The sequence below is a fragment of the Arthrobotrys flagrans genome (genome assembly GCF_004000055.1).
Source record: "Arthrobotrys flagrans strain CBS H-5679 chromosome Unknown unitig_8, whole genome shotgun sequence".
Lineage (NCBI taxonomy): Eukaryota > Fungi > Ascomycota > Orbiliomycetes > Orbiliales > Orbiliaceae > Arthrobotrys > Arthrobotrys flagrans.
The window spans coordinates 1,180,399-1,202,371 of record NW_027137553.1 but is presented as its reverse complement, the minus strand read 5'-3'; the positions used below and the strand labels follow the sequence as shown (position 1 = coordinate 1,202,371).

The 21,973-nt window shown below is 48.4% G+C and overlaps 5 protein-coding genes across 5 annotated transcripts; 2 read left to right on the top strand and 3 right to left on the bottom strand.

Moving 5' to 3' along the window:
• Nucleotides 1–337: 337 nt before the first annotated feature.
• DFL_006857 (uncharacterized protein) lies at nt 338–3,234 on the bottom strand (the record flags this gene model as incomplete). Its single annotated transcript, XM_067636347.1, has 2 exons — nt 338–2,638; nt 2,734–3,234. The coding sequence occupies 2 exons, from the start codon at nt 3,232–3,234 to the stop codon at nt 338–340; spliced, it is 2,802 nt and encodes a 933-aa protein (XP_067487974.1).
• A 1,478-nt stretch (nt 3,235–4,712) lies between these two features.
• DFL_006856 (uncharacterized protein) lies at nt 4,713–8,088 on the top strand (the record flags this gene model as incomplete). Its single annotated transcript, XM_067636346.1, has 4 exons — nt 4,713–5,406; nt 5,466–5,536; nt 5,594–5,874; nt 5,943–8,088. 4 exons carry the CDS (start codon nt 4,713–4,715, stop codon nt 8,086–8,088), a joined length of 3,192 nt encoding a protein of 1,063 aa, XP_067487973.1.
• A 911-nt stretch (nt 8,089–8,999) lies between these two features.
• Nucleotides 9,000–11,069, bottom strand: DFL_006855 (uncharacterized protein; the record flags this gene model as incomplete). Its single annotated transcript, XM_067636345.1, has 8 exons — nt 9,000–9,179; nt 9,244–9,765; nt 9,860–9,951; nt 10,007–10,100; nt 10,171–10,307; nt 10,407–10,646; nt 10,713–10,859; nt 10,964–11,069. The coding sequence occupies 8 exons, from the start codon at nt 11,067–11,069 to the stop codon at nt 9,000–9,002; spliced, it is 1,518 nt and encodes a 505-aa protein (XP_067487972.1).
• A 928-nt stretch (nt 11,070–11,997) lies between these two features.
• DFL_006854 (uncharacterized protein) lies at nt 11,998–13,789 on the top strand (the record flags this gene model as incomplete). The annotated part of the gene is made up of 6 exons (XM_067636344.1): nt 11,998–12,026; nt 12,097–12,184; nt 12,373–12,394; nt 12,467–12,619; nt 12,690–12,728; nt 12,804–13,789. The coding sequence occupies 6 exons, from the start codon at nt 11,998–12,000 to the stop codon at nt 13,787–13,789; spliced, it is 1,317 nt and encodes a 438-aa protein (XP_067487971.1).
• Nucleotides 13,790–14,240: 451 nt separating this feature from the next.
• Nucleotides 14,241–15,062, bottom strand: DFL_006853 (uncharacterized protein; the record flags this gene model as incomplete). The annotated part of the gene is made up of 1 exon (XM_067636343.1): nt 14,241–15,062. One exon carries the CDS (start codon nt 15,060–15,062, stop codon nt 14,241–14,243), a length of 822 nt encoding a protein of 273 aa, XP_067487970.1.
• Between the last annotated feature and the right edge of the window lie 6,911 nt (nt 15,063–21,973).

Here is a 21,973-nt window from a genome sequence, read left to right as displayed (position 1 = left end):
GCAACAGAAGGAAGGCTCGCAATGAAACGCCGCCGGAAAAGCTGCCTTTTAACACGCACGCAAGGTACAAAACAAAAAGCCTCGAAAACCGATCCTCCTTTAACTCCCACAACGATCGACCAAGAAAAGGGAACAGGGGGTTTTATTACAGCAGGTGAAAAAAATGAAACAGGAATAAAGGCCGGTTTCCATAATATCATTCCTCATAAAGTCGCCCCGAAACGAAAGTTTATAACCTCCCGGATATGCAAACAAACCGAATATTAAAAATATAGTTTGGAGGCATGGGTTCCTTATTTTTTCGGATAAGCCTCCACGGTAAAAAAAAGTCTTTCTATCAAACGGGGAACCTGACTTGTCCGTACAACGCCCTCTGGAGATCGTACTTGAAAACTCTCCAAGCTCTACTCCCGAAGAGTGGCCCAGACGTCCCAGGATTCCTCGGATACCCTTTCAAAGTGTTCAGCTGTTTCCACGCAGCGTCCTGGCGATTCTTCTGCAAATGAAGGCTGAAGGACATGTAGGCCATCAAGAAGATCAAAATGAAGAGAACGAGCAATGTGGCGACGGCGTTCATATTTGGCTGGGGGTGAGAAGCCAGGAAATCTGCCCACTCGTCCCCTTTCTCTGACTTATAAAACTGGCGTCTGAAGGTGTAGTAGAGCCAGTTTCGGAGCCAAAAGGTGGCGTAGTTGAGATAGGCGATTGGGTTTTCGCCCGGCATGACTTTCTCAACGACGGTAACAACCTTGCGAACTTTGTGGGTGGCATTGGCTTCACCGAGCATCTTGAGTCGCTCGATGACTTCGGCCTGTACCCCAATAGCTTGGCTGAGTTCACGGAGCTGCTTGCGTGATAGTTCCGCCTCCTTTGCGAGCTCTTCGTAGTCGCTGATTTTTTGGAGCCCTTCCTCGTCCATCGAGAATTCGATAACCGGTAGGGGAGGAAGAGGCGCAAGAGCCTCGTAGTGGTCTCGGAGGGAAGTACCGTTGGGGACGGTGACATCCGTCTGGGTTTCGGTCATGAACATCCGGATCGGCGAGTCGTCTTCCATACTGGTACCCGACTCGGCGGTCCATGGGAGTGGATCACACTGGACACCACGTTCTGAAGTTTCTGCGACCCTTTCGATGATTTCGAAAGGTTCCGGGGAAGCAATGTCGGAAAGGGAGGTATCTCCTCTCTTTTGAGGTGCTGGCTTCTTTTTTCGTTTGATCGTTTTCGTGGTAGTTACAACCTCCTCTTCTTCGTCCTCTTCTTCTTCTTCGTCCTCATCATCGAGTCCGTTGTCGCCCAGCTCATCGCTCAACAAACCCAAAGTACCCGGGCCGGTACTCAGCCTCGATCTACCGCCGGTACTTGTGGGATTGCCGGTCATGAGCATTTCGATATCCATTTGTCGGCTGTGGAGTTCAGACCTGAGCCTATCGATCTCAAACTCGCGCTCTTTCTGTTCTTCCCGTAAGTCTTTGATCTGCTTGTGTAGCCCGGTCATAAGATCGGCTTTTCTCTGGAGAGATGTTCTTTGGGCCTCGATCTCTCCCTTCTGTTCCATAACTGTCTGGAGATCCGTTGTAAGGGCTTCAACGCGATGAAGGGCGTCGGCGGCTTGCTTGGCGTATTTCTGATTGTCTTGGGATAGAGTCAGGATCTTTTCTCGATCCACAGCATGTTGATGATGGAACTGGTCGATGTCTTTTTTAGCCTCGGAAATTTGGTCAAGATAGACGGCTGCTTCGGCTCGGAGTTCGTCCTTGTCCCTGTTGAGCTGAGCAATCTCTGCTCGTTTCTCTCCCAGCTCCTTTCGTAGACGGTTTCCTTCTTCATTTAGGCCCATGATTTCGTCTTCGAACTCTTCTCTGTTCCTATCGACTCGGAGCTTAAGCTCGTTGAGCTCTTGTTCCTTCTCATCGTAGTCTGCTTGTTTCTGCTTGAGTTCTCGGTGAACGTTTGCGAGGTCTTGTTCGAGGATCGCGGATGCATTAAACCCAGGGGATCCCATTGCAGCCCTTAGCCCTTGAGCGGCGGAGATGTCGCCAAAAGATAAGGTGGAATTAGTCGGGCTTGCGACGGGAGGGCTGAAATATCCATGCCCCGGCCGTTTGGAGATTTGGGCGGGTGTCGATGCAGCAAGAAAGTTTCCAGTAAGTTCAGCGCTCGGTTCGCCCGATCCGAGATCGCTAAGCTCATCATCGGGAATTTCACCGAACGGACTGATGCCAATGGACTGTTGCCTTCGAGGTCCGGTAGGCCGGGCGAAGGATCCGCCGAATGGTGCCCGTCTCTCGGGGCTTATGGCCGAGCCCCGGCGTGGTGTTTCCATCATGGTCGTGTCGATGTCTTCGGGTCTTCGTGCCGCCTCCAATCTTCCTCTAAAGCTTGAAACCTCTCCCGCCTTCGGGAATGTTCCCTGTCTTCGGTCGTTCAGTTCTTGAGTGATGTCTTTCCCGGCAACCGACCTGTAGAAATCCTTCGTTTCGGTTTTACTAATGTATATCGGGCTGTCAGACTGTGCCATGACGCCTGACATCATGTTGAGCATCTGCTCTCTGACATCGGGTTGGAGAAGAGGTTCTGATAGAGGTGGCAACTGTGTTTGCAGGGTATCAAAGAAGTGTAGAAAGTCAGACATGGGAATCTATACAGATTGTTAGTACGGACTGGTATAATAATAATAGTCTCGAGGTCACACAATAAGAGATAACATGGGAAGTAAGTAAAAAAGGGTCTCACCTGTCCGTCATCATTTTTGTCGTATCGCCGGAAAGCCTTTTCGAATATTTTCTCCGATCCAGCAGGCCCCTCGGCTTCGCTGGCGGAGGACTCGTCTTCTGACATACCGGCGACTGACTTGCGACGGTTCATCTTTGAACGTCGCGCCGTGGACGTTCTACCCTTGGTGTTCTTCCCAGCGTTCACGTTAGAAGGCGTCGTGGGAGGAAGACCGCCACCTTGGTTTTCACTGGAATTTTTGCGCGAAGCGGTGGTACGGTTGGCAAGCGGTGATTCCTCGGACACAATAGAATCGTTACCGCCAGAGTTTGTGCGAGTAGGCGTGCGACCTTGTGGAGATGCGAGACGAGAGACTTTGAGGGTGCCTTGAGCCTCTGATGCCGTGGTAGGTTTAGGAAAACGAGCAGGATGAACGCGACGAGGGGTACCGCCTACTGAAGAACCCTCGGAGAGGACGCTGTCGATGGAATTGTCGTGGGAAAAACCAAGTGGGTCTGCCATCTCGAACGACAACAACAATTTGGCCAGCTGTGTCGTGCAGCTGTATTATTGGAGGGTGGACGGTATGGGGTTTCTGGTTATTTGCGACAGGGGAGTTCCGTATGGGTGGGCGTGATAACGCAGGATTGGAGGAAACGTGACGGCAAATGAGACTAACGGGCGGGTTGGAATGCAGGCGTAGCGAAGATGGAATCGGCAACCGATGGAGAGATTGTTCCGGATACTTCAATGGAAGCTTTGGTTTGTCGAGGAAAGTTGAGAGAAAAGGGAAAGATGTCGAAGAGTCGCGATGAATGAAGGATAAAGATGGTAAGTAGTAATAAGGATGGGGAAGGGAGGGGAGGGGGGTTCGCAGGTCCACTCAATCATGAATTTCGATTGATTGAGCGCAGCGCATCTCGTGTTGTCGTTGTTGTGTCGTTGTTTGTTGTTGTTTGGCTGAGACAACGCATTTTCGTCCAAACAGGAAAAATGACCATGTAAACCACCATGGCCATCCTGGTCCGGTCAATGACAGTACAGCACGCGTCGACGTTTATAATTAACGTTAAATACCAATACAGGCTATATACACCTATAGAGGCACGGCTTTATAAATAACACGAGATAATAAATGGTATAGAGAGGAGTTGGGTTCCAGCGGAGGTGTGAGCGAGTGAGGTGGATGCCGGCAGGGCCAGTCAAGCTACAGCTATCCGAGCCGCGACAAGACAGATTGGATGCCATGCAGCCGACCGCTGCAATCCGGAAGCTGTTACCTGTCAAATCATCTCTTCTGTCGATTCTAGATGCCACCTCAATATATACCGAGTAACTACTTCTTGGTAGATGTTCATTCGAATCCAATCCACTCTTTAACTATTAACTACAGTACAGAGTACTCCGTATGGGATATAATGTAGTATCGTTCGAAATGTGGCTAGTGCGGTGCGGTGCAGTGTGATTGCGACGCTGACGAGGCTCGATGGAGATAGTTGACCATCCTATACCAGAGCTGGAGCAGAGTCTGTGCCCCTGCCTGGATGTTGTATTATAGCTCTGTCGTTCCAACCGATAAAACTCCTTTTCCTCTCCCCGTCGTCTATCCCCCAAATCCATGTTATCATCCGTCCATCATCCAAGTGATATCGTACGTTAGTGTGATCCGAAGTAGTAACGGTTCCTTCGGGCCTATCGATCTGTTCCGTTTGGTGTTTGGCGGGGGATTGTGCTGCTGCTTGCGGGAAGCTCTGACCTCGAACGTCGAACCTCAGCTCTGCAACACCAAACCGACCAACCACATTACTAAACACCCTGCTCGAACACCAACTCACACACATACCACACACTTCCATACTACCGCACCTGATATCATCTCCGACTTCAAACTTCCCCGACATTTTCTCTATCCGAATTGACCCGTTTGCACATTTGAAGATCCACCGTCACGGTCACGGTCACATACGACTTCAGCTGCATCGGTACACAATCATCGGGCCATGCTCTCTCTATCCTCCCTGATCTCCAAGGCTTCGTCCTTGATAGATCCGAACATCCTCCCACCTTCCCTGCTTAATCAGGTCAACGGTTCTACCAACGATGGCCAAACTCCTGCCGTCCTTTTCCGCTCCAACTTCCGTCTCCCGGACTCTGAAAGTCCACTCGCCGTCATACCCTGCGAGTTAAGTCTACCGACGGGAGAACATTACTTTGGTCGTCTCCATCTTTCCGAATCATTCCTCTGCTTCTCCTCATCCGCACCGTCTTCCGTCTCGGGGACCAGCTCATCATCATCGAGTGCAGCTGGACCTCCAAGTTGCGGTTTCACATTACCATTAGTCGCAATCCGACGGGTGGAACGGCTTCATTCCCGAAGCTATCTATTCGCCTTAGCGGTAACAACATGGCACAACGATCAGAAGCTCACGTTACAATTCAATTCACTACGGTCAACATGCGAGAAGTTCTGCGAGGCCTTGAAGAAGAATCTGAGAAGCCAGATGAGCGAGATGAAGAATCTAAGAATGCTCGTCGGCAGCTGTTACAGTGAATGGCTGGTTACTGGCGGGAAATCGAAGGATGGAGCGAAGGAGGAACCCGATGCGGGGCTGGGTATGGTTTGGAGGTATCCCGGTGATGCCAAAAAGCTACGCGATAGGAGCAAGATGAGATTATGGGCAGAATACCTGCGGGGTTCGTGATAGCGGTGGCGACTTCTTATGAAATCTTTCAACTTGCTGACTGGATAATAGAAAACGGCCGGAATATCACTCTGATACGACAGCCAACGTTTCACAAGCTTATCCGGGTCGGGTTACCTAATGTAGGCTCGCCCGATTCTTTACCAACTCGAATAAAGATGGCTAACTATAACGTACAGAGGTTACGTGGAGAAGTTTGGGAATTGACCTCCGGGTCGCTGTACAGACGGCTATTCAACCCGACGCTATACACGGATACCCTCACCGAGTTTTCAGGCCGACATTCGTTATCCATTGACGAAATCGAAAAGGACCTGAATCGTAGTTTACCCGAATATCCGGGTTTCCAAAGCGAGGAAGGAATAGGCAGACTCCGTCGAGTACTTAGCGCGTACAGCTGGAAGAACCCGGATGTTGGCTACTGCCAGGCGATGAATATCGTCGTGGCTGCCCTGCTCATGTCAGTACTCACCTATTTTTTTTATTTTTTTTTAAAATAAAATGACTGCGATACTAACGATTGGGTAGCTACATGTCCGAAACCCAAGCTTTCTTCCTCCTATCTACGCTCTGCGATCGCCTGGTCCCAGGCTACTACTCCCAAACCATGTACGGCACCCTTCTCGACCAAAGGGTCTTCGAATCACTCGTCGAGAAGACCATGCCGATCCTTTGGGAGCATCTCGTCAAATCCGACGTCCAACTTTCCGTCGTCTCGCTCCCATGGTTCCTCTCCCTCTTCATCAACTCCATGCCACTCGTCTTCGCCTTCAGAGTTCTCGACGTCTTCTTCCTCGAGGGTCCGAAGGTACTCTTCCAAGTCGGTCTCGCAATCCTTCGCATCAACGGCGAAGAACTTCTCGATGTTACGGACGACGGGGCGTTCATCAGCTGTCTGAAGAACTACTTCCTCCGCTTGGACGAAAGCGCCCACCCCAGAAGCGACAACGAGAAGCTACGGGCGGTCACGCGTTTTCAAGAGCTTATGGTTGTCGCCTTCCGTGAGTTCTCCGGCATAACAGAACAAACCATCACCGACCAAAGAACCAAACACAAAGACTCCGTTCTCTCATCCATCGAATCCTTCGCCAAGCGTACAACGCTCCGAAATCTCGGACCGGAAAGTAAACGACTATCTACCAATGACCTCGGATATATTTACGATAGATTCTACAAGGTCCTTTACGAACGGCAAGAACGCCTCGTAGCGATCGAACTAGAAAAGGAACGATTGAATGAAAAGAAAATAATGAGTTCGGCTAGGAGCATTGGCGAAAAGAGTATCAATGAGAAGGGACGTATAGGTCTCGGTCCTTCGTCGCAACTTATGGATTATGACTACTTTAGAGAATTCTTGGCTGGTGTGGCAAAATGGGCGATAGCGGATTCTCCTTCACAGTTGTTCTCACCGGGCCTCGGTGGGTCGTTAGACCCGCAGTGGGGCGGCAACGGAAGGAAGAAGAGTATCAACTTGAGCCCATGGGGTGACAACGCGGAACCGGCAGACCATGAATTCATGCAGAGACTGTTCAGACGGTGGGATACGGACTACAGGTCCGGACTTTCGTTGCAAGATGTGGTTGCAGGACTGGCGGGGATCAAGGGAAAGAAAGATATCATGGAGAGTATAAGTTACTTCTTCGAGCTATATGATGACGATGGAGACGGGAGGGTTGATCGGGAGGGCATTTTGAGGATCAGTGAGGCGTTACTGTTCATCACGAGGAGAGGATGGGAGACACCGCCGAATATTGGAGATCAGAATAGAAACGGTGAAGGAAAGGGTGGCACGGATCCTTTCTTGGGAAGCGTCAGTGGTTTCATCAGACGATGCTTTGAATATGCGGATCCGGACCAGCAGGGGAAGCAGGAAGAAGTTAGCACCGGAGTTGAGGGAATGGACGAGTTGGTAGATCTACTGGATTTGGCATCCGATGATGAGGATGGGGAAAGTGTAAAGAGCCCGGTTAAGGAGAAGGGGGCCATCAAGGGCAAAGAGAAGGAGAAAGACGAAGACACCGAAGAGAAGAACTCGTTGGATATCGACCCAAATACCAGACCTTCGGCAATGTCGGCGAATATTGCTTTGGACCCGGCGAACCCGCTGCATATCACGCTACCGACATTCAGAATGATCGTACTTGCAGATGAAGTTCTAGAGTACTTCTTCGAGACGGGTTTTGCGGATTCAATCGTGCTTTCGACGGATGGATCCAAGACTCCTAGCGGCAGGAACATTTCCGCGGGTGCCAGTGCCTTCGGAAACCTCGGCGGTGGAGGCATTGCCGGTGCAAAGGGATTGAGAGGCGTGCTCGATAACATTGTGAACGATGGCATGCGTGTTGCACAAGAGGTTAGAAGAAGAATGGATGAAGCCCAGAAAGAGTTGGAGAGGAATGCGGTACCTGGGAAGTACAAAGAAGACGAGGAAGAGGAAGGAGATGCAAAGAGCATTATGGAGGGAGATAGAGATCTATTGAAGGGCGCCGAAGCCAGTGTAGTGGATGAAGCTGCAAAGTTGGCGATTAAAACCGGACTGCCAGAGGATGGTGAGGCCTCGGGAACACTACTGGGTAGCCCTACATCCTCATTGGCAACTACGCATGTTGGGGAAGAACTACGGACTCCTACAACTCCCATGCCGACCAGGGTCGAGTTTGAGATGGATAAATAAGCTACAAACTCCCAACATCTAAGCGTTGTTTGATGTCTTTTTTTTTTTACTACTACTGGTTGTTTCCTACCCTTTCCTTATATTTCGGAAATATGGTTACTCTCACAAGCCTATTGTTTCTTTTCTCTCTTCTTTTTCCATTTCTTTTCAAGCTTTTGGCGTTTGCTGGAGCACATAGGTAGGAGGAAGGATGTATCAGCTTAATCATTGAAAGTGCTTGTTCCGTTCTCTTTTTTTCGAAATCCTCTTTTAGTTTTTCAATCGGTGGATAACGGTGTTTCTTTACGATTTATTGATCTCGTACCTGGTCGCTTATTTTATCGTTTTCCTTGGGCGATGAGGTTTTTCATATGGCTTTCAAAGGCATGATTATACCGTGGATGATGCCAGAAGATAGTCCAGTTCCCATCAGAAGGCCGAGATGTCAGGTTTCCCCATTGTATCATAGCTACAGCAGCTCCGTTTAGAAAGATGTCAACTATGCGTAATCACGGATATCGATACTGAATCTCTCCCTCGGATGTTCTCCAGCAGTTTCGCCCCGAAGATTTCCCCGGGCAGGGGGTAATGTTCTTTCTTTTAAATTTTGCATCTGCACGATTTGGAGAATAACAATTCGGATCGATTCGATATCCAACAGCATCCTTCTTTTCGTCTTTTTGTACCCCCGCTATGTACAACCGGCCGCCGTAAGTTAAAAGGGGAAAACTGCAGGAAATAAGGCGAATGGGGAAGAAAGAAAGAAATGGTAATTACAGATTCCATCCGATTTCCTATAAGGGGGGAATAAAATAAAACATTGACGTAACGCTCAGACGGGAAACAATCGGTAGATGAAATATGGAATACATCTTGGAGACACAAGTTGAGGAATCTGACGACGAGACGATAACTTGGAGAGAGAGGTGTCGTTATTTTCCGGAACCTACACCACCCGATCCGCCTTTTCCTCCAGCACCTTTCTTGTTCATCAAGCTGCTGAAGAACTGAGCCAGTACTTCGTTCTGACTCTTACCATCACCGCCAGGTGATGTTGGCCCGCCTGCAGCGTTTGCGGCCGTCGGGTCAAGACTTGCGGCTGCATCTCGGTCCTATTCCAAACCATATTAGCAGTTTATTCAACTTCAACAGAATTAGACGAATGAAGATTCCCACCTTTATCCTCCTTAACATATCATCCGCATCAACTTGTATCCCTCCAACGTTAAACTGCACCGGCCCAACATGATCCCTAACCCTACTATCCGTCTCTCCCATCCCCACGGTCCCCATAGCATTCCTATTCCCCCCAACTCCAATCCCACTCCCACCTCCACCAGGCCCCCTCTCATCCTCCCTCTTACTTTCCAAAACTTCAAGTTGCGTCGCTAAAAACTCTTGTAAATCGACTGGTGGCATTTCTATCGCTCCCTTGGGCCTCAACGCTGCAAGTGAATCGTCGCTTCTACTGTCGCGGATGACTTCTTCGAATAATTCCACTGCACCGCCTTCGACCGGAGCGTCTAGGTCTAATGTTGTGGTTGAGGCGGCGGCGGGGGAAAAGTCAATGTCGACGGACCAGCCGGAACCAACGCCTTCGACGTCGAAGTCGCGGAGAACACGGATTTTGCCCCAGGAGTCCCAGGATGGGGGGACGAGCACTCTTTCGCGCTCGATGACATTGTGGCGGAGGGTTTGCTTGTGGTATCTTAGTTAGCTTTTTGTAGAAACGGTATGGTCCGGCAGGCAATCCGGGTGTGAGTTCACGTGGAGAGAAAAGAATGGTACATACCTTTGATGAGACGGGGAGGGAGAGACATGTGTAGACTAGCGATTGAAGAGAGGAAGGTATCGAGGGGCTTGTATAGATGAGCGATGCTCCGTCTGTAGAATAGTGTTAGCTGCGTATAAACCAGACTCGGAGATACTTGAATCGTACGTTTTAGCAGTATCGTCCTCATAAACTGCAGGACAAAATCAAATTCTTCTTCCTTCCACCCTCTTTCCCGTTCTAAGGTTTCAATCTTGTCGGCCTACGTCTCGTACTCGAGTTTAGTAACCATCCGACCCCGTTTTGATTAGATATATAAAAAAGAAACTCACATTCTGACAAACCACCAGAAACGGTAATCCTAACGGTTCATCAAACTCCCCAGGCCCCAGTGGAATCTGTACCTCCGGAGCCGCCCCGGGGACTTGAATCGCTCCAGTCTCACCAAAATTCCTCGGTCTTGCCTCCCCTAACCTTCGTAAGATCCTCCGTTCAGGTTGCTTTATTCCCCACAGAAAAGGAAAAACTTCCAAAAAAAATCAGGTAAAGGACGAGGAAAGGAACCTACAAGCCTTCATAACCTCCTCCAATGCCTCCTTGGCATCATCATCCAATTGCGAGAATATGTTTCGGAGTAACCGTATCCAGCGCCTCGTTTGTCTGAGCCATGTCCAGGGTGTCCGCCAGTCGAGAAGTAGGATGACAAGAGTATCGGGGAGCAGTTCGGGTGTGAATAGCGGTTTTAGAAGCGGTGAGAAAGCCGGTGTCGGGGATGAAACGAGGTATAGACCGAGGCGGGCGAGGACGTCTGTAGCGATATCCCGTTAGTAACAGTAAATATGTAGCCTGATAAGATATTCCTTCGAGCCCAGACCTTCTTGCTCAGCATCTAGAACATCTAGATATGTATAACCAAGAGCGAATTCATTGGCAACCGGCGGCCTTCGTCCTTGCTTGCGACTATCCGATGTGTAGCCACCCAAGGCATCCACGAATTCCTTCTGCTCGTCCGCACCCCCCCCTGTACGACAGTATCCATCCTAGGTTAGCGAACGGAACTTCCATCTCCCAGTCTAGTTCGAATAAACTAATTTTTTCCGTGGACGAAAAGAAGGTGATATGTACCAAGTACGAGGATTGATTTCTGAGGTAATCGTTTCGACGAAGCGACATTCGACAGCATGGAAGACCAGAGGTCATCCTCTGCGGCCGTCGGTGACGTTGTTGCCATTTGTTCAGTGTTTGATAGGAACTAGGATAACCGTGCCCAAAGTCCTCTTTTTATTTAAAAGAGTAAATCGAGAGGAAGGGGATCCACCGCCGATTCCAATAGCGGAATGTTCACGCAAGAAGTCGGTGTGGAGTTTCGGCTAGTATCAGATTGGATATCCGGGGAACGGGCTATCGACGCGCTTTTTGAGGGTTTGTGGAGATAAGTGAAGTGAGTACCTAAGCTAGGGAAATGAGGCCAAAGTGGTTAGGGCTATTGATATCGGCACAGGCACCCCGGGGATTAGGTAGATATAGAGATGTTACCTATGACATTGAAGGAGATGGTGATGACGATGATAGGATTCGGTTGTCTAGGATGCAATTGCAGGTTCGATGGTCTTGCATGTAGCGGTCGCTGTTCCGGATACAGCTTCTGCAAGTTGGCCCGCTCCCAGCAGCAATCAGGGACAGCTGCTGGACGGCTTGGTCGTGGTGTTTTGTGGCTGAAGCTTGGTACCCTCCACCAGCCACACTACCACCCTCTCTCGTGTGGCGCAGTCGATGTGGTCGGACTGAATAATACCGCATATGCGCACATTTCAGAACATCGAACTTCCATATACACCCATATATCATCATATGTTACAGATTCGTGATAATTCGATATCCCCACTTGCCGACTCAAGTGTGAAAAGTATAGTTTATCAAACTATCACGAGGCCCAGTAAGATTCCTTCTATATCATATAATCAGCCTATGACAGCGAAGGCGTCACCTGTACAAATACCTGCGACTCAAATTTGCCATCCACCGAACGTTATGGCTCGGTAAGTGGCTAAGCTTAGTGGAAATCTACCAATCCGAAGCCGTGGTTCGACTGCATGTCACTCTGCGATTTGGGTGGCTAGCGCGGCCAAATTAGATGACTACAGACTTTTGGAACCACGATGCACCATCAGGATAACCAGAGGGTACGGTATTTCGAACTTCATAGTCTCCTCAAATCGAATTTCTGAAACGAATATGGTAGTTCTGTTATAACAAAGCATCACCAATCCTACTTGTGGCTTCTGGAAGCTCCTTTCTCTCAAGTTCTTGAACATCGAATCCATTCGAATCAAACCGGGTCCAAACGTAGGTGGCGTTTGCTCGGCCACAGCAGCATAATTGCATAACCTCTTCTTGTAAAGTGGCTCTCAGCCAATAGAATATCAGGACGCGGCGTTGAGGATCCAGCCTTTAAGATATCGCATTCAAATCTCCGATTTCGAGCTTTCATCTTGAACTCTTCATTACCATCGTAGCTTGTAACGCCTCTTCAGCGTCAGCATCTACCCCGGTTAGGTTCGTTCTTTATCGCCTCGAACCCGACTTTCGGCTGTATTCGACAATAACCACCAACTCATTCTGCATCAGTTATCAGAGCATTAGCATCTCTATTGAGATTTTCGGTGGCCAAGATGAACACTAGGAAGGCTCTCACCATCCCCGGGCGCACTACTGCCCTCTCCGCCAATTACAATCAGGATCACTCCTGTTTTGCAGTCGGCCTGGAAGATGGATTCGCAGGTGGGTCTTCCCTAGACAAGATTGTGTGTTGACATCAAGGAGCTAACATAACTCGGATGGTCTATAAAAGTCATGAATTCCGATCCCTGCGAACTTCGGATTCACAGAAGTATGTATAAAATGACTAGAAATCTTTTTGGTAGCTGGAATGACTAAAGTGCTAATTTTCTTGTGTGTTTATCAGGATTTAATGGCGGTGTTGCCATTGCAATCATGCTTGGAAGATCCAACTTTCTCGCCCTGGTAGGGGGTGGTAGGGATCCCAAGTTTCCTCCCAACAAAGTCGTCATTTGGGATGATGCCAAACAAAGAGTGGTCATCACCTTGGAGTTCAAATCAGATGTACTGGGAGTCCGTTTATCACGATCCAGAATTGTTGTCGTGCTCAGGAGCCACATTTCAATATACACTTTCTCATCACCACCCCAGCGACTCCAAGCTTTTGAGACCGTATATAATGATTTTGGACTCACTTGTCTCGGAAGCAAGCACGTCGCCTTTCCCGGTCGAACGATTGGACAAGTCAATCTCTTTGATCTACAAACGGGGAATAATACCATCGTCCCTGCACATACATCCGCGATTATGGCATTGGCGTTGAGCCCCAACGGCGACCTTCTGGCTACGGCTTCCGAAAATGGGACCTTGATCAGGATATTTTCAACAGCTAGTTCCGCGATAGTGACGGAACTGCGACGTGGAATCGACAAAGCTATGGTCTATTCGATGGCCTTTTCGCCATCGTCTAATCGGATAGCAGTTACCTCTGACAAAGGGACCCTTCACATTTTTGATGTATTGTCGCAAACCCCGGCCGCCTCATCTTCTAATTCGACAACGGAACAGCAAAGGCCGTCCTCTAGGAGCGCGGAAACAACCAGCACGGGTCCTATGGAATCCAACAAGCGGTTTTCATTGCTTGGAAAGTTACCTTTGTTGCCAAAGTACTTCAATTCCGAATGGAGTTTTACACAAGCAAAGGTTGAGGGAGTTGGAAGAAACTCTATCGGATGGACGGATGAAGATACCGTTATCGTTACTAGCACTGATGACTGCAAGTGGGAGAAGTTTGTCATTTTGAACGCACCAAATACGGAGTCTGGAAAGGCCTGCGAGAGGGAGGCATGGCGAAACTTCGTGGAGGGTGTCGATATTCCCTTCAGTCGTTGAGGATATTCTCCGATCTGGTTGAACCCTACTCCGCATTATGCAGTCATATTCGTCAAGACTTGTCCACCTGCACATTTTCTAAAGTTCCCCTTCCTATTTTCTCTCTTTCCTTCCCCTCATCCCCTTCGAGTTCAAGATACCCTTCACAGATATGCGGCGTTTTACAATCCATTTTTATTGATACTTAGCGAGCTTGCTTTAGCCGTTTAGAATGTCATGATATCTGCTCCCTTTGCCCACTCGATTTGTTTGTTTCATTGATATTTACCACGCCGAGTAGGCAACTGTTAATTTGCAATTAAAGATTGTTTTGATAGATGTACTATGATGTATTGTAAAATTAAACCGACTCTCCGCGGTCTTGGAACTCAAAATTGTATTTACAGGTGGTGGGTTTGGGGGAATAACCGCTCATTCACTAATATCAAATACTTATGATATACAGGGAGATTCAGAAATCCTGAATTCCGGTCTCCCCTTCCACGACCTTTCCGCCTGAATACTTCTTCCCGTCCCGTTCAATATAAGCATCGGCCTCCTCTTCATCAAAATATTCCTCCCATCCATCTCTCTCAATCTCAACCTCAATTAAATGATTCGGGTCTCCAGCTCCTCCGGGTCTATCGACACTATCATAATCAAAATCTTCATCATGGCCCCTTAAGAACCTCCTTGAAAGAATATCCCTCCATATCTCCCAAGCCTCTTCCCTATCTTGTACGTTCATAAACTCCCCATTGGAATCCGCTCGTATCAGAATGTCGGCATCGAGTTTTTCAGCGTCTATGGGGCCATCTTCTGCTTCCTCTCCGTCAAGGTCGGTATTCGATACTTGTCGTTCGGATTTCATGACAATATTCCCTTCTTCGTCCTCCACTTCTTCCATCTCATCCTCGTCCTCCTCTTCCTCCACTTTCTGTCGTCGTCGTAAATCCTCCATCCGATCCTCTCCGCGCTCTAAATCCCTAGCCAATATCTCACTAAACTTCGTCTGACTCGCCGGGTCCGCCGCATGTTCCCTCCTATCCCTCCCACTCATAAACCGGCTGACCAATTGACTATACAACGTGGGTAGCGAAAACGCGTGCTCCGTTTTTGTAAAATACTCATCATGAGTCTGAAGATATATCAACCGCCGGTTCCGGGTGGCAATCTCAGGGTTCGGAGGCGTCGGTGACAACCTGAGACGCTTGAGGTCTGGCTCATGCGCACGCTCGGCCGGAGGAAGAGGTGGCGGGCTTGGGTTTACTTCTTCGTACGCTGCGATAGCCATGGATATTCGATGTGGTGGGATATTTGGGCTTATCTCGGATGCTACCGGGCTCCCCGGCGTGCAGGGTGGTATGATTTCAGGGTGTATGGTGACTTGGAGATGATCCGGGAGATAACCGGGCCGGACTCGTAGGCGCCTAGGCTTTCAGAGCTCCGGAGCGGGAACTTTTGGGATTATGCAAAAGCTGGGTCGGGGTTCCTTTTGCGGGGAAGATGCATATACAGGAGGAGAAGAAGAAAATGACTTTTCGTTCTGATCACGGCGGTTAACCCTCGATATAACCTGATACCTTCTGTGGCGAGTCACGATCTCCGGTCGGTCAAGATGTAAGCGGGATTTGTAATCGTTTGTCTATGAGCAGGGAAAGATCGTGAATGCATTGGAATGCATCATTAAAACCAAGTAAGCCTTTCCAAAGACATCAGTGACTTTTTTAACGGCATCCCTACCAAATACCTCCTTCGGAATGAATGGTCACAAGGAGGATATCATGAAGTCGTCCCCGTGTTGTATGTTGCAAATGTCCGACGTCGGGGAGTTCCCTCAAGCGGTCGTCTATATCCGCGATAGACGCCAATTCGTCCCATTTCATCCGACATCCATCTCCAGACTAGTGTCGACGGGGTTCAGCCGATACCCCCCCCTCTTTACCCCTCAATCCTCTCCAAACCGTCGATTTCATTACATCACACAATCACCCCTCACCCTCACGTGCAGGCATACATAAATGCATAAACACCCGAACACAGATTTGAAATTGATGAGGCAGGGCTAGATAGATATGGTTAGATGCTGGCTAGTAGATATCTATAGATCTATATCTAGCTATAGCTCAGCAGTGAGCTCTAGCGCTCTCGCAAATTGTTAGAAAATCCCGATGCGAGCACGAGAATTAATGCATAGGTATGGAATCCCCAACAACCATCCGTGCACGGTTCGCAGATGCGGCATAGCGTCTATAAACACGGCCTATGTAGACCCAGAAAGCTAAGCTTTGGCCGAGTCTCTTGGTTTCCTTCGTCTCCCATCAAAACCCTTGAATCCTCATGTCATAGACAAGTTTTTCCAAGAACTGGAGCACTTCGAACTTCCCGAAATGTGTCGGTTGAGCTCCAATCCCGAGAATAACCAAGCCTGGGCTTGCATGGTAAATGTTGAGGAAGGCGTTCTTTCTCGTCCGTCTGATTAACCTGCCGTAATCCCGACGAAAGGTTCTATCGGACTTGGAATCGCTAGGCCTTGTTTGGCGCCAGCTGTTCTGGGAAAACTGACCTATAGGACTTGCTCCCGGATCGACGAGCAAAACGAGGCAGAAGGGATACGGAGAGAGCTCGTCGGAACCCGAGATGGAATCTCCAACGATTCCTTCTCTTTCTTATCAAAAATACATCCTGAACCGATCGCTTTTTTCTGTTAACTAATGCCCAGGAGTCAAAGAATCCAATCGGGCCGAATCTCGCCCATATATCCCCCTAGCATACCACTGTAGCGTGAAGCTAACCGTCCATGATTCCTCCCCCCAAGGTCCGAAATTCTCTCAGAGACGAGCTCTAGTTCCCCGAAGATAAGAGAAAGGAAGATGGTTTGTTAGTTTTAGTTGGGTTTGGATATCAACTCAGCGGGTATGACATGATATGCGGAGATTTAGACCTGATCTAGAAAGCCACATTTCGTCGCCCTCGCATTAAAAAAAAAAATTAAAACCCTCATCCTGATTCATTTTCATGCCTGGGTGAAGTTAATCCCGTGGTTCGATTCATACATACGGCATCTGCAAAACCCGACATGACAAACCCCAAATCCATGGGAAGGTATGGGCGAAGTACCCAAAAGTACCACTCGGGTCTCCCCTGGGCCGGCCGGGAAACCCGGAACTCGCGATGTCAGCTTCCCATCCCAGGGCCGAATTCGAAGCCGCGCTCTTCAATTTGGATCGTTTTAGCTAATCTATTAGTCGTTTAATTCACATCCCATCCCACGATCGACCTATATCTAGTAATGTTTTAGATGTTAGTGATGGGGATACGTGGTTTCTAGATTTAATTTACTTTTACCGGAACCCCGTTTCTTGTGCTGCCTGCATAGTAGATCACAAAAAACAGTCGGTTCGGTATTCATGCACGGGACGCAAAAAATTTCTTTCGGGGTGCTGTCATCCTAGAGGACTGCAATGGACTGCCTCATTCGGCCGGGGTGGTACGCAACAGCTGAAGGAACTGGGCTGTAGGAGCCCGAAATTTCCAAAAACCGCCACCACGGATGTTATTGCTAAGGCATTAAGCAGCAATACGATCAATTACGGTTACAGACCATGCCATTCGGTCGAAGTCGGGGTGGAAAAAAAAAAGTCTTCACGAATTTTCAGCAATTAACTGTACAGGAATTCAAAAGCGTCCTCATGCACGTTTGCTCGCATTCCCCAGAAAAAAGCCCGAAACCCAAGACCCGGCCAGCGCGCCTTTGCACAGTCAAATAATCCAACAGTACAGACTCTTCCCCCATTAATCCCAGGACAAACCGAACAAACCTGCATAAAAAATTTCGAACTGTAGCTGAACTCCGAAATATGATACAGCCAAAAGTGGGGGATAATAAGTTAATTAGGCCGACTAAGATGGAATTCGCCACACAAGAAAACGTCTTGCATCGGTGCCTACGACTTGTGTGTATGCACCTTCGTCGCTTTCCACCGCTCGAGTCCCCAATGAGCTTAAAAAGCCGATGCAAAATCGAAAGTAGGAAAGGGCCGACGTTAATTAATTTAATTGAGGAAAGTTTTTCCTTTCGTCTACGTCCGAGAAACATACACCTACATTCCATACCGTAGCTAAGCTCGTTCCCGTTCGTGCTTTAAGCTGTTTAACTTAACCGTCGTAGGTGATTGTTCCGGCTCGGTGAGACCGCAGAGCCTCCGTACACGTCCCGAACCCGCAGATGCGGAAGATGATCCGTACGGATCAAAAGGCATGTTTTACTACGGGAATTTATAATTTCAAAGACAATTTGCAACCCCACATATGCCAGATTTGATGTCCTGTTACCGTCAATCAACCGTGCAACGATGAGCTCTAGTTTTCGTGGGGATGGAGTTTGAAAAAAATACAAGTTTTTAGGTAATGAAGATAGCTATGACCTATGGTACGAATAAACTAGTTCGATGGTCGCGCGACATAGTGAATCACTTGGTTTTTATTTTTATTATTTATTATTTTTTATTTTTTATTTTTTGATTTTCCAAGGTTCCATTCCGTATGCCGACCCTCACCCCCCGGAACGATAGCTAAAGCTTGATTATTGCACCGCATCAATCCCAAGACTTGGGGTACATTCATTCATCACTAATGGGATTCCATATACGGGCCGCATGAAGAACTCCAAAACTTCGAATAACCGATCGACCCAAAGATGCCACTTGGCGTGGGATGGATCGCGGGTTTTTCCTGACAAAATGCAAGTTTCGAACGGGTTGGTAAATGCGGAGAGCATAGTATATTATGCACCATGCGGTTGATGTTCACCGAATCTGTAGCCCTTTTTAGTAGGTCTTTTCAACCTCGGACGTATCAGATAGCTTCGGTCGACCGCGGCATCATCCTGGAATGGAAAACGGGATTCCTATTCGTAAGTTTCGAGGGTTTTTGTACATAAATCAAGCCGCTCCGTTCGCATACGCAGGTTGTTGAAGTTGAGACGCTATCCTGAATAACGAAACCCTCATATGATCATGATCAAACGCTCAAGTAGTATTTGTTGTCAATATGCGCTTTTGCGTGGTGACCGCTATAGGATACTCAATTCGATCGAATCAGATCATCTTGATCGAGCTCTGTGACATCAACCCCGAGAATCGCCGTTTAACGACACGCGGTCGAATACATATCTCCCTCGGTTGCATAGGAATGGAAGCTTCCGTTACACTTATCTGTAAAAACATCCCGTGACCTCAAATATCATGTCCTAGACAAGTTTCCATGTTAAGATCTTCGCTTCAATATACTCGACGCATTTTTGAAACGTGGACAGGATATCTTGGTGAAGTCGATCATCGAATAACCTTGCTAAACAATTGTATCACAAGGGATTTCGACCATGAGATTCTCTGTGATATTGTGGCACTAGACCCCGTCCCAGTAGTGAATGCCTGGATCCATGGAACTAAAAGCACTCATCACTGTCCTAATTATTGCCGGTTTGTACACACTACCCTCCGCATGAGGGGGGGTTCTCCAAAATCCATGATCCACGACGGCCCAAAGGGGGGAATAAAAGTTAAATAGGGTACATATTTCATGTAGTATCACCTACCTATAGCTAAGGCGACGAGCGATTTATGGGAATACAAAGACACTGTTGTCCAACGTGCCACTAACGGCCGTGGACTTGGGAGGGAAAGAAAAACAAACCTGGATAGCCTATGTAGATTAGGGTGATATGCCGTATGCGCTAGGTTATGGGAAAATAAGGTCCGCTTTTACACGTCTTCGTAGAGTTACCCGCGATAACTGCAAATAGTCAATTGACATACAATCCTGAAAATCATATGAACCCGAAATCAAAGAGGTTGTCGACGACAAGCCGATTCATTCTCCCAACAAGCAAAACTGCGTTGCTGACTAACACACCCACACAGCACAGCACGAGCACCAACACACACAAAAAAGGGCTCTTCCAGGCGCTTGCAAAGGGAAGACTATGATTGGCAAAAACCCCCACGGTTATGCCCATCTGCCAGCATGCAGATGTCTCGACTAAACCCCGATTGCGAGAATGTGGAGAAACGAAAACCACGCGTGAGTGGCTGCTCTTCCTCCCACGATCCCTGCCTGTTTCCGTTCTTGTTTGCATTGCGAGGGGGAGAAAAAAAAAGAAAAAGTATGAACCGGAGCGATTTGGTGATCGAATATCCCTCATATAAAAATGTGAGGCGACAAAGTTCCCAAAAAAGAGACCGTGTGCCTTGTGACATGGCCCGACAGAACCTGAGAAAATAAGCTGACGATTTCCCTCTTGTCACTCACATTACAGGGCCCATGTCTTCGGGATCATCGATCACAAAACCTGTTAAAGAAAAACCGTTTCGTATTATTCTTCCCCACGAGAAGCAAAGGAATTCTGGGGTAAATGGAATACGAAAATGGATGGGTCCTGGCTGTTTTCTGACATTTCAGTTGGAAACCCCGAAAATGTGGGGAAATTTTATTAGGGACAATGAGCAGCTTGTGATTTGTATCCAATTGTGGACATGGGAGAAGCTCTTGCAACCCTCAAGCATTACTTCGAACACTCATATTTCGCAATATCAAGATATGATGCGGTAGGCACAAGGGTTTGCAATATATCATGAGGCTTTTCTCGCCTGCAAGTATCATACGGGGGAAATGGACGTGTATCAATTGGCCTGCATAACAAGAACAAAGCCGGTTAACGGGTCGCGATATAAAACAGTAGGAAACAAGGGATCTTCGCTTCAACAGGACCAGAGTTCGTAAAGCGCACCGCATACCAGAGCTACAGTTCTCCAACTTACTCCCGTTGTGTAGCTGCAAATATATGTAATCCTCCGTGGAGAGAGCATATAGGGTGCTTCATTGCCTGAAGATGCTTGAACACGAAAACAGATGAGGTCAGGTGGTTCTGAACAGGCTCCCTCGAGAGATCCACGCTCATGCGCGCGCATGCCGCTTCAACCGACCGGCAGCTATATATCTCTCGATACGAGCCGTATTTAGAACTTCAATCAATGTCCTGCGAAATCCGAGGAGACCGGCTTAAGTTGTGGTATTCTTAATCCCCCACGAAAACGGGAACTAGAGATGCCGGCCCAGCATCTGCACCCGAGCGACGAGGCATGTATGTCGAGCGGGATTTTGGTTGTTGGAGCTCACTTCGTGTCGTCCCTAATATCAGGGACCATGTTCTTGGGCTAACGGATATTTCCATAAGCTCCAATTGAGCGAGGGGATATTCCTTCGAATTTAGGGCCGGTTTGTGCTCGAGAGATATCAGATTTGAGCGTCGTTAAGCGAAGGCATGAAGGGGAGTCCGGTGACCCGTTTCATACGGACACGAACGAATGATGATGCAGGATGATTCCAGCCTCTCCCCGCTCTACTCTCTCATCTCCTTAGGAGTGTGGCTCTTGCGCGTGAAATCCCTCTGTCGCAACTGCTTGGGCCGCTGGCCAGCGCGATGGCTGGATCGGGTATGTGATAGAGAAAGCTCTTGAGTGCATATGATTGTTAAGGAGAAGGACAGTTCGGCTGTCTTGATGCGCTTTTTGGCCCAAGCTTTCTTCTGTGCTACGTGGTTCCCAATTGAATCAGAGATCCAGGAGAGCTAGTGCACTACAGGGTAATATCAGGTACAAACTTCGTTGGGAGATGATGGACTTTCCTTGGCTCGGTTTAGAGCTGAAGCTTTTCCAGCGAAGCTTCTTTTCCCTTTCGAAATCAAGGGCCACGGTTGCACGGAGCACAGCACAACATAACATACTAAGACGGCAAGCTTGCTGTGGTCCGTGGCAGGCGAGACATGCCGTCTGGCAAGGTTTTCAAGGCTGATGTGCCATCCGGTGGCTGGCTGGACAGCTTCGTTACTTCCCTTCCGTGCTCCGTTATTCAATATTCGAAACAGTTATTGGGGAGTTGGAGCTTCAAAGCGAAGCTTGGGCCGTTAAATTGAGATGTCTCATCACAAACCGCAAAATACGGGGTTCCACGATCGCGATCGAGGCCGTGCTGCTTCCAATGCGGGTATCCGAAAACGAGCGAGACATATCTTCTCAATAAGGAGAATCCTCGCAAGAGAATTTGCAGAAAAGAGACATTTCCTTGCGTTTCTTTTTCGTGATAGAAACTTCAATAGAAAAAAAGGACGGCAGCTTCAAAGGTTATACGTGGGGTTGATATTAA